Source organism: Trachurus trachurus, assembly GCF_905171665.1.
Source record: "Trachurus trachurus genome assembly, chromosome: 9".
NCBI lineage: Eukaryota > Metazoa > Chordata > Actinopteri > Carangiformes > Carangidae > Trachurus > Trachurus trachurus.
The window spans coordinates 5,780,678-5,799,042 of NC_139895.1; the positions used below are offsets into that span (position 1 = coordinate 5,780,678).

The 18,365-nt window shown below is 43.1% G+C and overlaps 1 protein-coding gene across 1 annotated transcript in view; it reads right to left on the reverse strand.

Moving 5' to 3' along the window:
- Positions 1-18,030, reverse strand: part of mmp11a (matrix metallopeptidase 11a) — a gene marked incomplete at its 5' end in the record, with an annotated part of 30,906 nt that extends 12,876 nt beyond the window's left edge. The window contains one exon of the mRNA XM_083979038.1: positions 17,914-18,030. Coding sequence (XP_083835164.1) covers positions 17,914-18,030 — 117 coding nt within the window. The remainder of the gene's footprint in view (positions 1-17,913) is intronic.
- Positions 18,031-18,365: the final 335 nt, after the last annotated feature.

Genomic DNA, 18,365 nt, shown 5'->3' on the forward strand with positions numbered 1-18,365 from the left:
GGAAAGACACAAAACATAAAGGTTGAAGAGCAAAACGAGAAGAAGCGTTGCCCTGGAGACCATATGGCCTAGCGACCTGAGGTGAACCAGCATCTGAACTCTTCATCTTTATGACGCCGCAGATTTAGAATCAGGTCAGGGAAACACTCACACACACACAGTTGCCCCAGTTGAAGACACACTCGGTCCCAAAGTGTCCCATTATCGTCAATGACCCACCCCCACCCCCACCCCCACCTCTCCTTCCACATCCAGAGGAAATGGCTCTGCTCATTTCCACAGGAGTAAATTACAGAGGCGTACTGTCCACACCTCCTCATCTGACTCAGTCCTCGGCCTGGAAACCAAAACCACATCTGCAGTGCCACAGTTACTAACGGGCAGCGTTTTGTTGGGTGTTCTCCCGCTATCGCACAATTACAGTACGTGCATTTCCTGTTTCCGCTCCACTCAGAGTAACCTGTGGGAAAAGACGCTATCGATACATTGTGTTGAGATGAAACTCATTAGAGCTCATCATCATCTGATCAGATGGAGCTTCCCACAGCTTCTCTGCTCCATAATCTCTCTGGGGCGATCGGGACCTCCACCGCTCTGACCTCAACAACAGCAACAACCTCACAACATGCCGCACAGTTAGCATTGTTAGCAACATCACATGTTGCAGTTAAAGGGACTGTGTGTTAGAGTTACTTTTTACCTCAACAACTGAATGAGAAACTATGAATATTTTTCACTTTGACAATAAAAATGTCCATATTTTCTTCTTCTCCTGTGTTTCTATTTGGAAGGGTTCATCTAAAAACCACCTCAACGTAGCTTTCCATCTGGAGCTCCATTAACAACAGGTCGGTGTCAGCCAATCAGAAGACAGGAGGCTCTGAGCCTCTCTTGTGATTGGCTGACTGTTTTCTAAAGTGATCCGAAATAAAAAATATAGACCAGATTTCAGAATAAAACACTCAGAGAAACCAAATCCTGCAAAGTTGTTGGATGGATGGTGTGTCCAGGTGGTGAGGGGGCGGGGCTTAGCTGTGACATCACAAAGTGACAGGAAGTCCTGACGGCTGGTTTTAAGGCTCAGTTTCTGAATACAGGCTGTGTGCATTTCTCTGTGGACTGAGGCTTTGATACTTTCACAGTATTAATATAGAACCTAGAGCTGCTTTATAATCACACTACACATGGACATCTACCTTTATACTGTATGGAGCTTTAACACAAACATCTACCTTTATACCGTATGGAGCTTTAATACAAACATCTACCTTTATACTGTATGGAGCTTTAATACAAACATCTACCTTTATACTGTATGGAGCTTTAACACAAACATCTACCTTTATACCGTATGGAGCTTTAATACAAACATCTACCTTTATACTGTATGGAGCTTTAATACAAACATCTACCTTTATACCGTATGGAGCTTTAACACAAACATCTACCTTTATACTGTATGGAGCTTTAACACAAACATCTACCTTTATACTGTATGGAGCTTTAACACAAACATCTACCTTTATACCGTATGGAGCTTTAATACAAACATCTACCTTTATGGAGCTTTAACACAAACATCTACCTTTATTTTGAAGGAACTTGAACACAAACATCTACCTTTATACTGTATGGAGCTTTAACACAAACATCTACCTTTATACTGAAGGAGCTTTAATACAAACATCTACCTTTATACTGTATGGAGCTTTAATACAAACATCTACCTTTATACTGTATGGAGCTTTAACACAAACATCTACCTTTATACTGTATGGAGCTTTAATATAAACATCTACCTTTATACTGTATGGAGCTTTAACACAAACATCTACCTTTATACTGTATGGAGCTTTAATACAAACATCTACCTTTATACTGTATGGAGCTTTAACACAAACGTCTTCTGTTGAGTTAATGCCGTCACCATGTTTGTGAAATATACAATAACTGAAAACAGGATGTTTATCTGAATGAAGTTACAATCCTGTTTTTGTTGTGTTTAGAGGAACTACACCCACCAACCAGCCCCCCCACTCCCCTCCTCCCTCCCCCCTCCCTCCCTCAGCCCGTGCAGGACTCAAACTGTGTCGTTGTTGTAGGTTATGGGGAACAAAACGCAGCAGGATTTGTGGAATGTGCTCCAGACTGCAGTAACACACTGACTGATGGGTCTGCATCCCAGAACAAACAGAACACACCTCCACCTCCACCTCCACCTCCACCCCTCTGCTATGTTTCACTCTGTTTAAAAGGAACATTTTTTTAGCTGCTGCATTTTCCGTCGACGGTGCAACAGATCCGCTCAACAGACAACAGGACCCTCAGATAAACAACAAAAAACAAAATCTTATCAAGCTGCGCCGCTGCAGGTCTGAAGCGTATCAGAGGAAAACAAAACCTGCATGGAATTCAAGCTCCATTTGTTTGCCTCTGTTTTGTTTTTTTTGTTTGTTTTTTTACATGTATCCCCCCTGAAGCTGATAGAGTCACTGAGTTCATGGAGCTTTACAGAAACTCAGGAGCAGCAGAAACTTCACAGAGAAGAAACAGTGACGTTATTAAATGATCTGCTGGTTTAGAGATTAGATTAAAAACTATAGGATTCAAACCCTCAACCTCTCCTCCACTGTGGCTGTTGGGAACCAGTGTGTTGATGTTTGAGTCCCTAGATCTCATCCTGTGGACGATGTGATGGATCACAGACTAAAGTCATCACAGTTCGACCAATAGGAGGCAAAGATACCCGACAGGTCAGGAGAAAAGGGATTATGGGTAGATTGGTGAATCAGAAACGGCTGATTGATTGATACTGATCGTCATGGTCACACCTGTCCCTCCATGAACTCCATGACTAATCCTGATGACTCTTCTTTTGAAGGTTGTTTTAGAGGTAAATACAGAGACTGCTTGATGAAAAACTGTCCCTGAGACTGCTCCACCAGAGCATTTTGGAGTTGTTGGATTGTGTATTTGATGAGTTTGATGAGGGAAACCAAGAAATCCCATAATGAGCCTCCGTATCGTAGCTCTGAGCAGCTCACGGCTCTGCTCCGCCGTTCTAAAAACGGCTTGCACCGACAAATAAAGGTAACGATCCTACTGCTATGACTATAGGGATTATGGCAATGGGTCAATGTGCCAAAATGTTCAACTATCCCTTTAAAAATGCCTTTAAAAATGACAACAAACGTGTCGGTTTCCACAAACTTTCACCGTATGCATGCAAAAACGCTTGTTTAAACGCGGAATAAAAAGTGAGAACACAATGCCACTTTTGCATTTTCTGTTCAGACCATTTCTGTGTAAACACAGCCTCAGAAGAGTCGTTCTTTGGACGGAGAACTCACAGTCCATAGCGGCTAAAACTGGATTTTTCTCTCTACAGGTTCTGGCCTGAACATGAAACATGAATTGCAGTTAATCAAATTATGACAAACAGATCAGGTGAAGTGTTTCTGTGGATGTTTTGGTCTCTCGGGCTCTGAGGTTTCGAGGTCTCGGTCTGAGGTTCTGGGTCATTTCTTGTGTTTTTGACCTGTGTTTTGCTGCTGACGCCACGCTCATTAGCGTCCCCAGACCCGACCTCCTGCCCCGCCTCTCTGGGTTTTTTTTTTCTTTCTTTCTGTTAAACACTGCGATTTGAGCTGTCAATCACCGGGTCATGAGCCGACCCCCCAGTTTAGACTGTTCCTGATCTCAGAGCAGAGTGTCGACTTTCAGGGTCGTAAAACCTCAGCTAATGCTAAGTGGTGGGTGTGTAGGAGGGGTGGGGGGTTAAAAGAGTGGTTAAAGGACTAAAACCTAAACCCCCTCCCCAACCCCCCAACCTCCGCCTGTGTGTCAAATGTGTGTGTTTGACCTCTCTGACCCTGGAGCTCAGTAACGACCTTAATGTGGCGTCAACATCAGAGTTCAAGGTCAAAGCCAAACACTAAGCTCCGCCCACATCGTCAGGTTTCAGTTCAGTTCACGTTTTAACAACAACAAAAAAACTTCTGAAAACATTATTGAAACATACTTAAAAACCTCCCAAAGGACAAAAATGTCGTCTCCAATAAAACCAGTTTTTGTCAGGGACTATTTTCCGCGGCGGATTAATCCATCATTTGGCGTCCAAGTCGATTTCTAGAGGTAAAGTTTGGTTTATTTGATCTGAAGTCGAACTCACATGACCTCAAGTCTGAAGACCTCACCACTCGTTTTTAAGGAAACCAATAGAACAGTGGTTTCCATTCTGTGAACTGGAGCCCCCTGGTGAACAACAAAGGAACTGCAAGCAGGCGACACAGAAATATACTCGTGTAATTAAAAAAAAGCCATAAAAATATAAATGTTTTCTGTTTTAAATCACCTATAAAAATAATTAAAATGTCCAAAAAGTCCAGGTTCAGCTGTGTTTTTTAAAAATGATTCACTACTTCATTATAACAGTCAATATAATTATTTATTTCATTTACATATAATAAATATTTTACATAAGGCTATAAAACGTTGTTAAATTGTATTAAACGTAAACCGTTAACTTACGTTAAGTTTACGTTAAATGTAAACTTCTTTCTGTATGTTATGTGGCTGCTGTTTTAATTAGGCCTATGTTTATTTAAAGGGACAACGAGGAGTTTCTATTTGGTTATAAAAAAAAGTCTCACGTTAATGTGGATGAATCTACGCCCACACTTGTTAATGGGCCCATTTTCGATAAATATATCGTTTTGTCTCTATCGTTATTTTGTTATTATTAGTGGTGGCGGAAATGCTGGTCGAGCCAACCAGCTTTCTGGTCGGAACTAAGACGGTATGTGATCGTCTTCGAACCTCTGACTTTAATTCTTGATGAATGAAAACATGAGTCTGTCTTGCACCGGTCCAAGAATTGTACGGTGCGCGTGGAGGCTCATGGATGTAGTGTCAAAACGCTTTGCTTTTCCAAAACTCCTCGTTGTCCCTTTAAATCCCAATAAACACACTGTTTTGTTACATAATAAAAGTTTCTGTGTCGCTCATAAAGTTTCATCAGAGCAGATTTCTGTCATTAAAACAAATCAAGACAAGAAATAAAACTTTAATTCTAAGAGCCATCTTATTTAAAACAGTCAGTGGGCTCAGGTCTACTGTGCAACAATCAACAACGAGTCGACTGTAAACCAGTGACCAGGAAGTTGACGCGACCAAACACACACTCTCCTTTACTGAAGCTACATTTGATCACGTGGAGCTCAGTCAGGTGAGTTTGACGTGTCCACGTGTAGTTTCAGAGCAGGAGACGCCGTGACGACACTCGAGACAGAAAGAAGAAAAGAAGAAGAAAAAAGAGCAACAACCTCGGTGGGACAATTAGTCCGTCACTTTCTGCTGAACGAGCAAAAAGAAACATGAAAAAAAACTCCCTGCGGCGCCTGAACGCCTCACGACGAGTGCTGCTTCTTCATGCTGGGAACATGTTTGTTGTGACACTGTGATGGTGAAGGTGGAGTCGGGGGGTAGAGGGGCGTGTGTGTGTGTGTGTGTGTGTGTGTGTGTGTGTGTGTGTGTGTGTGTGTGTGTGTGTGTGTGTGTGTGTGTGTGTGTGTGTGTGTGTGTGTGTGTGTGTGTGTGTGTGTGTGTGTGTAAAACATGTATGGACACATCTGGCTTCTGGTTTCCAGTGATGAGGAGACGAGTGAGCGGAGGAGCCGGGGTCTGACAGCGGTATTCACACAGAGGAGAGGAGGACGTGTCTGTACACGGTGTGTTTGAGGAACGTCTGACAACAAGCCCCCCCAACCCCCACCATCATCCCCCCACCCCCACCCCCCATAACCAGGTCACTGTGCTTCACCCATCAGAAAAACTATCAGAGACAAGAGTGAAAGTCGTTAGTTTCATCAGCTCAGGTGATGTAATAAATAAATTATTTAATTAAAGAGGAACTATGCAACATTATTATCTTAATTGAACAGCTTTGGAGTAATTGTGATGGTTAAAGGTATAGTATGTAGGAATTCCCCCCATCTAGTGGTGCAGTTGCATATCTGAACGTATTCTTGATGTTGCATTCACGTGAAATCGGGCGGACGTCAGACAGACAACAGACGCTGCATGTAACAGGATAAACAAGTGTCTATGTAAACAAGTGGTCCGCCAGCACGAGGCAAAACAATACAGGCGTGACAATATGTTGTCATGGTGATGTGGTATTGTTTTACCGTCTTTCTAGGTTAGGTTAGTTTATTGGTCTCCACCGGGGAGAAATTTGTTGCGGAGACAGGGAACATGTTGCATACATAAAAAACACATACAGTACAAAAAGAACATCAAGTTAAAAGACTGGTGGAGTAAACAGACCACACTGGACAATCCTGCACATGCAGCAAGCTGATGTGAACGTCATTCACATGCATCCACACCGCTACTCTAACTGTAATCATAAATATACATTCATATCAGCATCACATAACCTCAAGCATACATTAATCCATTCACTTACATATGTCCATAGTTTGACTCATAATACATTCATTTCCATATACACATAGCCTATGTTCGTATACATACACAGAAACATCATTTCTCTGGTGGAGTAAAATGACATCCGGTTGGTTTGCCGACGGCCGTCTGCCTGACTGCACCTGAATGCAACACCAGTGCCTCCGTCCTTCCTCACACTACACAGTGGTGACAGTTTTAACAGGCCGAGCCCACAGCTCCGCTGAGTTTCCGTGGTTACCTACGGTCACGCTGCCACTCAACGTAAAAAAATGGCGATGCAACATGGCCGCCTCGGTTCGGTGCGTCGCCCACTTATGTATTTGTAACGACTTGTAACAACTCATTCTAAGGTACCAGAAAGCTTTACTTTGTATGCGGCTGTGATTCTACTTCAGTGAAATAAATACGGATTTATGAAAGACATATTTGATTTATGCTAATAAAATAAATAAATGTATGCTTCATTGTAAACAAATGCACATGGACGGGAGGAGGGTTAGCAAAACTGCGGAAAAGCGACCGGACTTGCATAGTTCCCCAACAACAACGACACAGTTTGGTTATTTCTACAGATTCACGCAACATCTTTAAAACAGTTTATGTTTTTTTTTTACTTCCTCCCATCTCTTCACCTGAGAACAGCAACAACACAAAACCATCAGTGACTCACTGTCTGACACCGTCAAACACACACACTCACACTCACACTTTAGTTTGTTTTGGCTCAGTCTCACAACCGCACACACACACACTCACACACACACACTCACACTCACTACAGCCGCCAACATGGATCATAATAGTTACTGTTAAAAACACATTGTCGTCTTGTTTGATGAAATACACACGTCCAAACAGAAGGAGAAAAAAAATATATATTAGAGCGACAACTGATGATGGTTTGATCACTGATTAAATAACTCTTATTCACCTGACTGTCTATTCAATCACAACGAAAGCGTAAAGCAAACATGTCAATCTAAACTTCCCAGAGACCAAAACCCAAAGAAGTTTGTTTTAAAGTAACACGAATCATAAACAGCATCCTAAAGGCGGTAAATATGTTTAAACAACACGACTAACATAAAGATTTGTAGTAGGGTTTGTCCTTTAGCATCGATAGACCAGAATGCATTGCGTCCACTGGACATGTGTTTTGAGTGAGCGTCGTAGGGGAAATGTAGAACTGGAAACGATTAAATAAAGGAAATGATAAAAGTCCATCCATGAAATTCCTGCTGAGCATCACAGATTAAACCTTCAAAATAAAAGTGGAACATTTGAGAAACATTTTTGGAAACCTATCACAATAAAGAGCCACTGAGAAGACAACCATAATATGAATCATGCAAAAAAAAAAAAACATCTTAAATCATATCTGCCTTCCTAGAAAAAACCCAGATTTAGATGCAAAAAGAGAAAGGTTGGTGTTGACCAAACATCTCATTCACAAGTTTTTATATTGCAAAGGAAAAAAAATTTCAATGACTTGGTTTTCATGTTTTCGCAGCGTCATGCAGCAACAGAACAGCGGCTGAAACATAATGGAGTGAATCCGGATGATAGGAAGTCGGTCATGAGTGGTTGTTTATTTGAGGAGACAGATAAAGTTTCAATTTTGAAGGGTGTTGCTCGCCAAGGAAACAGCTGCTGCCAAGCGACAGAGGGTTTATTGTTGCCAGGCAGGAGGAGGAGGGAGGATAGCAACAAATATCTCTGGTCTTAATCTGCTTAATCCGATACGTATCAGCATCATCATCATCATCATCATCAGGACATCAGAGGCCGTTGGCAGCGAAAAGGTGAAATAAGCCGTCGGGGAATCTGCCTCCATCTCTTATCTCTGCTGCTGCAGCGATAACGTTCTTCCTCCGAACTCAGACTCTCACATCCTCCGACCGCTCGCTGCTGCTCGGGATTATTCATCACATCACGTTCCTCTGGGGAATAATAACTAATAGCTACCAGGCTGATCCTTATGGCTTTATCTTTACCTTTAAACGTCAGAGTTGTCGTCACAGTTTTTTTTTTTTTAGGTTTGAGCATCTGCCAGTCCTTTCTGCACAAAACGCCTCAAACTTTTCTACTTTAGGTTTACCTTTAAAGGGATTGTTCAACATTTTGGCAAATTGGCCCATTGCCATAATCCCTATAGTCATAGCAGTAGGTTCATTGCCTTTAATTGTCGGTGCAAGCTGTTTTTAGAACGGCGGAGCAGAGCAGCTGCTCAGAGCTACGCTACGGAGGCTAATGGGATTTCTTGGTTTCCCTCATCAAACTCATCAAATACACAATCCAACAACTCCACAACGCTCTGGTGGACAAGTTGTGACCTGCACATTCACCACGCTATGAGATAATAACGGGGTGTTCCCACCAAACGCGATGACGCTTCATCGCGCGTCGAGATTACATGTAAAGTCAATGCAAACACGCGATTAGTCGCGTCATCGCGCCGGGCGATGCGATGGACGCGATAGCGCGGCGCGATGGACGCGTTGGCCGCGAAAAATCGCCTCCATCGCGTCGCCCGGCGCGATGACGCTTCATCGCTCGAGTTCAAATAATTGAACTTTTGCGGCGAATTCGCGTGAAGACGCGCCGCGACAGCGTATCAGCTTTGAGATCGTCACCGACGTGCTGACGTACGGACGTACTGGTGTTCCCTTGGCAGTTTAGTCAGAGCGAGTCTATTGACAATATTAGAAGTTTTCTGGTTTAGTTTAGTTTATTATTCAGATCTCCATTAGCTGCAGCAAAGCCACAGCTCTTCAGTGTTGCTTTTCCGGTGGTGTTACAAACGTTTCTGGTTTGGATATTCGGACCTGAAAGCCCGTATCACTGCTGTTTTCAACCAGCGGGCGCTGCGAGCCGGCCGCCCCGTCCCAAAGCACTCAACAGGCGGTCAGTCACACAGTAGTTCACGGAGCTGTCTCCTCCTCCTCCTGCAGCCAGAGACCCACACCGCTGTTCCTGTCCCATCTACAGGGACAGGAACAGTGCAGTGACGGTGGTTATCTCAGCCAGAGAATGAAATAGTGGGAGAAATGTTGTTGTTTGGGCGGGCTCGTCGCGCGACGCGATGCCGCGACGAGGCGTTTTTTGCATATTGAACCAGCGTCAAAACTGGAGCGTCTAGCGCGACGCGATTTCATTTGACGCGCGATTCAATCGCGTTCATCGCGTTTGGTGGGAACACCCCGTAACACAACGTTACCACACAGAGTTGTTTTAGAGGGAAATGCAGAGACTGTTGATGAAAAACTGTCCCTGAAGGCAACGCGCATCAGCGGTTTTACATGAATTTCCCTCTAAAACAACTCTGTCTGGTAACGTTGTGTTATTATCTCATAGCGTGGTGAATGTGCAGGTCACAACTTGTCCACCAGAGCGTTGTGGAGTTGTTGGATTGTGTATTTGATGAGTTTGATGAGGGAAACCAAGAAATCCCATGAGCCTCCGTAGCGTAGCTCTGAGCAGCTCGCGGCTCTGCTCCGCCGTTCTAAAAACAGCTTGCACCGACAAATAAAGGTAATGAACCTACTGCTATGACTATAGAGATTAAGGCAATGGGCCAATGTGCCCTCTGCTCCTCCGTTCTAAAAATAGCTTCACCAAAATGTTGAACTATCCCTTAAACAGAGATGTCTTTTCTTTAATTACTGCCCCCGACGGGAACGCACATCACTGGTTTTGCATGAATTTACCTCTAAAACAACTCTGTTTTCAGTCGGATCAACATGTTAACATGGATTTTAGACGTCTGGTGTTATGGTCGAACTAACACAACGTCAGGTAAACAGAGTGTGTGTGTATCTGTGCTGCAGTGTGTGTGTGTGTGTGTGTGTGTGTGTGTGTGTGTGTGTGTGTGTGTGTGTGTGTGTGTGTGTGTGTCGGTCCAGACTGAAATATCTGAGATAAACCGCCATTAAATCTCAGACATTCATATCCTCTCAATACTCAACTCAATATTTTTGCTTTATGCCCAAATTCCTGCAGAAATATTGACATTCCCATTGGAGCTCGGAGATCGGAGGCAGCAGTTACCACGGCGACCACACGGCGACATTACACCTGAGATGATGTCATCCACACACAGCGACATGTGATGATGATGTCATAAACGTCACAAACGAAGCAAAGCAGCTCGGAGAAAGAGAGAAAAAAAAGCAAACTCCTCCTCCAGCCGACTGTCACCTTCGTCCCAGTTAGGAGGAAGAGATGCATCTTGGGTAACGATGAGAGGTTATAGGCCGACCTCGTGCCAACTAACAAAAGCATCTGACACACACACACACACACTCTCTCTCACACACACACACACACACTCACACACACACTGGGAGCCCGGTGCAGCTGTGACCTAGATCTCGTCGATGGGAACCCGGAGCAGCTCTGATGTCACCGTTGCTCTCACGGTTCCCCGACCAATCACAGCGCAGCGAGGGGACAAAACAGAAACGTAAAGGTTTTATTCAACATAACATAAAACCCCTTTTTACTCCAGATAGAAGACATGCACCGTGTGTGTGTGTGTGTGTGTGTGTGTACTGCCCAGGCCTGTGCAATCACTCACTCCTTTGTCAACAACCAGGAAACAAATCGGCCAAAGCGACAGTGAAGTGACCAACAGACATAACAGAGGACAGAGTCGCAGGTGCAGCCCAGTCCTGATAACACGCTGGCGGAGAAAAAATAATAATAAAACATAAAGGAAAGAAGACGAAAAAAACACCTTGTGGTTCATGTGTAGAAACCTGGTTCAGGCCGTCGACAGGAGACGTGACACAACACCACAAAATAAAGTGTCACTAATCTGCAACAAGGTAAGAAGAATCAGAATTAGGAAGAGGTCAAAAGAAAAAAACGATTTCGAATAACATCCTAATGGACCCTACGTTCTTTGTCTTCGTTCTTCACCCAAAAGGTCGTAAATACAACAAAAGTGAAGGAATAATAATAGATATGTGTCTTTTACAGGCCAAAAGACCCACTGCAATGCTGTGTGACATACATATGAAAAGGAAGGCAAGGCATATTCAAAGAGATATGGAAACCGTTTAATGTGTTTGTTAATGGTATCGATTTAGCAAATGACAATGAAGAGGAATAAGTAGTCATGTAAACCTTATAACTTAAAGGGATAGTTCAACATTTTGGCAAATTGGCCCATTGCCATAATCGCTATAGTCATAGCAGTAGGTTTATTTGTCGGTGTAAGCTATTTTTAGAACGGCGGAGCAGAGCGGCGAGCTTCTCAGGGCTATGCTATGGAGGCTAAGGGAATTTCTTGGTTTCCCTCATCAAACTCATCAAATACAAAATCCAACAACTCCAAAACGCTTTCGTGGACAAGTTGTGACCTGCACATGAGATAATAATGGAACGTTACGAAACGGAGCCGTTTTCGAGGTAAATACAGGGTAAATACAGAGACTGCTTGCTGAAAAACTGTCCCTGAACGCAACGCACATCAGCTGTTTTGCATAGCGTGGTGATTGTGCAGCTCACAACTTGCAGCTCACAACACAGCCTTTTGGAGTTGTTGGATTGTGTATTTGATGAGTTTGATGAGGGAAACCAAGAAATCCCATGAGCCTCCGTAGCATAGCCCTGAGCAGCCTGCTGCTCTGCTCCGCCGTTCTAAAAATAGCCTGCACCGACAAATAAAGGTAACGAACCTACTGCTATGGCAATGGGCCAATTTGCCAAAATGTTGATCTATCCCTTTAAATTAATGAGTTCAAATACTCACAATTGTATTAAGCCCTTAAATTATGCATAAAATGTTTTATGGCTGAGAAGTTTATGATGTTTGTGATATGTATGTACTTGTACCATAACAGGTGCCTTCGTTAATGGAGCACAGATCTACATATTTGATATAACTACATGTATAATGTAATACAAGTGTATGTGTATGTAAGAAAATGCTAATAAATATATTGTTTTAAAAAAAGACTCAGAATCTCAGCAGCAGCTCCCACCTGTTTGGCATTAATGCCCCACCCCCACCCTCATGCTACTTGCACATGTCGACCAGTTGTGACCAGTTCAAGAGCAACAAAAATGATCCAGTAATTTAGATTAGAGGTGAGTCTGAAAAAAATGAGAATAACTGCAGCGGAAATGTGTTTCCCCCCCCCCCCCCCCCCCTCGTTTCCTGTTTCTGTTAATCATCTCATGACCCCCCCCCCAAACCCTCCTCCCCCTCCTACTTGTGTTGGATCGTGGCCAATCACAGCTTCACGATTTGCATGATATACATGAACAGGAGCCACCTGCATCTTCCTCCTCCTCCTCCTCTTCATCATCGTCTCTCAGTGATCTCATACATTAATGTATAGTTTTTGTATAGTTTTAACAAGTTAAATCCTGTGTACAGACATACTCATGGTGTCTGTAGATTTATGTCTTTATGTATTTAATCTGTGACCACTGAATCTTAGTTTTATAATATTTTCATGCAACACAATGAAATCAATTTGATGCTTTTTCTTTCTATATTTAAAGTATTATTTGAATAGACTTGGCCACATAATTGTAGTAGCCTATGTGGATAATGACAATAACACTGAATGCAAAAGTGTAATAAATGGAAAAATGTAAGTTAGGTGTAAGTTAAAAGACACTTAAAACTGCTTTAAGTTATGGGGAAAACAGTAAAAAGAAGTGGTTAAAAAGTTTCATTGATTAGGTTTTTGAGTTAAAAATTATCTAGAGATCAAGTGTATCAGTTATCCATTGCTCTTGCCTTTCAGGTAAAAGAGGTAAACAGATAAAAAACAAAGATTTGTATTTTAAATGTTTCATATAACGCATTGGGAAGTGACATTTTGAAGCCTTATTTCTCTGTGAAGAGGAACGTGTTGCTAATGCTACATCTTGTCTGTGTGTTGTCCTTTCTATTTCCTCTGTAAACTCTGATAAACAAGCCAGTGAAACAACAGGAAGCTCCTTCCACATTCCTGACACCAACGTCCAGGGGTCGACGACCGACGGCCGACGCTGTGTGGTCTTATCACGACATTAAGAGAAGTAAACCTGTCAATCATTCAGTCCCGTGGGACTTTGTGCTGTCGGCCAGCTGTGGAGAGTCAGTGAATGCAACACGCCTGCTGCTGCTGCTGCTGCTGCTCCGTTAGCCACTGAGCTAGCTCGTTAGCTTCCACCTGCAACCACATCCTCAGACTTTAAAAGCTTTTACTCAACTTTTTATGATACAAGTACGGTGGCCCTGGAGGTTCAATGCACAACAAAATCAGATGCAAACATGACAGAAATTAGGAAAACAACTTCACTACGACACAAAATAAATGTTTCTCTGGACACAAAACAGTGACGTACTCAGCTGAAGTAAACTGATGCTAAGCTAACAGGGTTTCTTAAAGGGACAGTTCAACATTTAGTCAGATCCTCCTCTCACCATAATCCCTATCGTCATAGCAGTAGGTTCGTTACCTTTACTTATCGGTGCATGTTGTTTTGAGATCGGCGGGGCAGAGACGTGAGCTGCTCAGTGAACACAAAACTCATCAAATACACAATCCAACAACTCCAAAACGCTCTGGTAGACAAGTTGTGACCTGCACATTCACCACGCTATGAGATAATAATGTAACATTATGTAACATTACAACACATGAAGCAAATACTCTGAACTACTTGCGCTTTTGAAATTACAGCTCCCATAACTTGCAGAGTGTTCATGGTACATCTCTCAAACTTTGACACAGAGTTCCCTCATTTGTCCTCTACAAATAGCAATGCCCTAAACTTCTCAAAGTATATCACAGACTTCACTATTTGATGTCAAATGCAAGGAGTACCACTGTTACAACCTACCCCACTACCGCTGCTTTGAGTTTTGAGCCACCTGTGTTACGGTTTGGGTCTCATGCGGCTTCCGTAGAGAAAGCAGGAAGTGAAGTGTTGTTGTGAAGAACGTGTTGAATAAAATGAGAATATGGCGGAGCGACACAGTCGTTTTACCGTCTGCGTCGGCACCCGGCCAGCTCAACGAGTAGCCTAAAGTGGTCTCCTGTCGTTAAAAGAATAAGAAACGAAGAACCAAGGAAACAATGTAAGATAGCCACTACAGTAACAGTGAGATTAAAAACTGAGACCAAACCAAAAAAACATGCATCTATGTAAGTTTATTGTGCATGTTCCAACACTAAAGCATCTTCCTATGGTTCAGTATGAACAAAAAGAATCCATCACTCACGGCTAAATGAAGAACAGTGACAGTGGTGTGGATCCTAACATTAGAAAGCTTCTTTAAGAACATCTTCTGATAATACCAGTGAATGCTGAACATGTATGAATGGAAACCAATGGAAAAAGGAGGTCAGAAGCAGATCATACAATTCCAGGAAAGATGGTGACACTTAATGACACTTATAATAATAAAACAACAAAGGTAAAAGGTGTGACAACCGTCCCCGCACCTGTCAGCCATTGTTTGACTAGCTGTACCAGCATGGTGGTTTCAAATAAACATTGATGAAATGACTCATATTTTACCTAAGAACCTGCTCTTTCATCTCATACAAGTTGCCTAATTCAAACTTCTCTGGTATCGATAGCTACTAGTCAAAATTTAGACTTAGTTGGTCCAAAATATTAGTCTTTGATCTAAAAAAAAGTGTTTTTTGGCTGTAAAACCTACACGCTTACTGACACGTCCAAGCAAATTCACATGCAATGTCAGGGAGTGAGTGGGTATAGGCCTACATAATATTGATCACATAACTCTAATGTTATCCCTTATTGGTGAAAGTGATGCTGTTACAACCATCCCCGGTCTCCCCTACTTCATTGAGACCTCAGGACTGTCCTCTAATGGCAGCATCGTCCTCTATCAGTGTTTGTTTCAGTAGATTATTTATTTATTTATGTTTTTTTTATATACATACATTTCTTTGAAAACACACTCTGGACCAGCTTAAACTCTGTTTATACCTGTTTAGCTCCAGGAAGTATCCACATCCACATTCAGATGTAGGCTAAATTAAAGGGACAACGAGGAGTTTTGGAAAAGCGAAGCGTTTTCACACTACATTTATGAGCCTCCGCGCACCGTACATTTCTTTGACCGGCGCAAGACAGACTCATGTTTTCATTCATCAAGAATTAAAGTCAGAGGTTCAAAGACGATCACATACCGTCGTAGTTCCGACCATAATATTCTCATGACTCACCACGAAACTGAAAGTAAAGAAATGCTGGTCGGCTCGCCCAGCATTTCCACCACCACTAATAATAACAAAATAACGATAGAGACAAAACAATATATTTATCGGAAATGAGCCCATTAACAAGTGTGGGTAGCGGAGATTCATCCACATTAATATGAGACTGTTTTATTGTCGCGGAATTTTTCGTTCTGCCACTGGAGAAACTCCTTGTTGTCCCTTTACTGTAAAGCTGCAGCAGCTAAACACTGTGATGTTACAGATATTAGGCTGCAGCAGCTGTACACCAAAGTGATTGACTAATAGATTAATCAATAAATATGCAAAATGAGATTAGATTAGGAAGCCAACTGAACACGTGACTGTGGCTGCAGCTCGTGCCACTGACGCCTGCATGACGGGTCCATATGTTGGACCCTTTTCTTTTATGGTGTTGTTGACAAAATGCCTTTAAGACCTGTTATTACTGCTTCCTGCCCCGCAGACAGGGGAACTCAGCAACCTCCTTCTCTCTCTCTCCCTCCCTCTCTCTCTCTCTTTCTCTCTCTCTCCTCAGGGATCAGACCTGACCAAAAAAAAAAAAAAAAACAAAAAACCAAAACACTCCGCTGTCATCCTGCACGCACGGAGCGAGCGCCTCCGGTGCTGCTGAGCAGACAGAAAAGATAAATGGTGATGATAGTCATTTCTTCAAAGTCAGCGCAGCTCGCGGGCTAATTACAGTGACAGGTCAGCAGCTCCTGTGCCCGCGCAAAAATAGCCATTTTCTTAATTACAACATTAGTGTCATTGGTTCCTGATGATTATGAAGATATAAGGGGCGGGCGTGCATGTGGCACGTGCGCTCGCCCGTGAAAGCGACAGGAGCTCACAAGCAGCTGCAGAAAAGTTAAAGGGACAACGAGGAGTTTTGGAAAAGCGAAGCGTTTTCACACTACATTTATGAGCCTCCGCGCGCACCGTGAAATTCTTTGACCGGCGCAAGACAGACTCATGTTTTCATTCATCAATAATTAAAGTCAGAGGTTGGAAGACGATCACATACCGTCGTAGTTCCGACCATAAACGGCGATTCAGCTGCGTTATTCTCATGACTCGCCACGAAACCGAAAGTAAAGAAACGCTGGTCGGCTCGCCCAGCATTTCCACCACCACTAATAATAACAAAATAACTATAGAGACAAAATGATATATTTATCGAAAATGGGCCCATTAACAAGTGGTAACGTAGATTCATCCACATTAACGTGAGACTTTTTTTTATAACCAAACAGAAACTCCTCGTTGTCCCTTTAAGGTTTGATCCAACTCAGAGGTGTTGCAACAGGGCAGGCAGCCCAGGAAATAGCCTAGGGCCCTATAGCGACATAGCAACAACAAGCAAGCAAGTAATTATGTACATGCACTGAGCAAATATTATGAAAGTAAAATATGTATTTCTCGCTAGAAATGCAATCAAAGGGCATTTTTATGCAGAAACTACCTCAAAATATGGATTTTTCCACTAAAAATTATGGAAATATTTGCTATGTTTTTTGTTCTCACGGCCGGAAACTTGAGAATCACGTGACATGGACGCAAAACAATCGAAAAAAAAAAAAGTCTGAAAAAATGTAACAGTCATACAATTTAAGAGCCGTTATTGTAAACCCTCTATGTTTTTGCACTTCGGACCAACGTAGCCAAGGTTGGCAATAATATTCAGAATTTTTGGATTCATGAACAGTTAATGTTCGTGGTCCCGGGTGGGAGTGGGGGGCCCTCCAAGTTACCTTTTGCCCCGGGGCCTCCAGAGTGTCTAGAAACGCCCCTGCACAGTCGCCCGTGAAAGCGACAGGAGCTCATGAGCAGCTGCAGAAAAGTTAAGGTTTGATCCCCACACTCTTCACTCTTCATGCACTGTTTCTGCTCTAAAGTCTGCACAAGGAGAAGAACACAACTGCAAACTGCTGTGCGCCAGTGTGTGTGTGTATGTGTGTAGCCTATGTGTGTGTGTGTTTAGGGGGGGTTTAGAGGAGCCACTTGCAGCAGCAGCAGCAGCAGGAATGAAGTGAGTCAACAGAGCAGATTACTCTAAAATGCACAGGATCAAGTTGTGGATTCAGACACAGTTGAACAACATCAGACAGTTCACAACAGTTTCTCAACATTTGCAACAAGTAGAAAAACATAAAAACCAAGCAAAGAAACAAAAAGAAAAGAAAAAAGAAAAACAAAACAAAAAGCAGGTCCAGCTGAGACTCACCGGTGCCGGTCTGTACCTGCTGCTGGACCTGGATCCTCGCACCGGGAGCGCGAGCGAGCTGAGCGGGAGCCACTGCAGCGCGAGGACGCAGCAGCACACGGCCAGAGAAGTCCGCATCCTCCCGCAGTCTGAGCTCTGCAGCCGCGGCGGCGCTGGAGGAGATAGACAGAGGACAGATGGTGGAGGAGTGATGATGGTGGTGGAGGAAGAGGAGGAAGAGGAAGGTGGTGTTGGTGTTGGTGCAGCAGGTTCTGGCGCAGCGGCGCGGAGTCTCACGCTGCAGCAGCGGAGGCGACTTCTCTTTAAATAGACTCTGATTTCTTTGTTCTCTCCTCAACTTTTTTTTTCTTCTTTCCTCCACATAGGTTTTTTTTTTTTTAACAGCCCGGGGCTGACAATACCACCCGACACCACGTGACTCTTAACCCTTTCTCTCCCAGGCAACTCAAAAC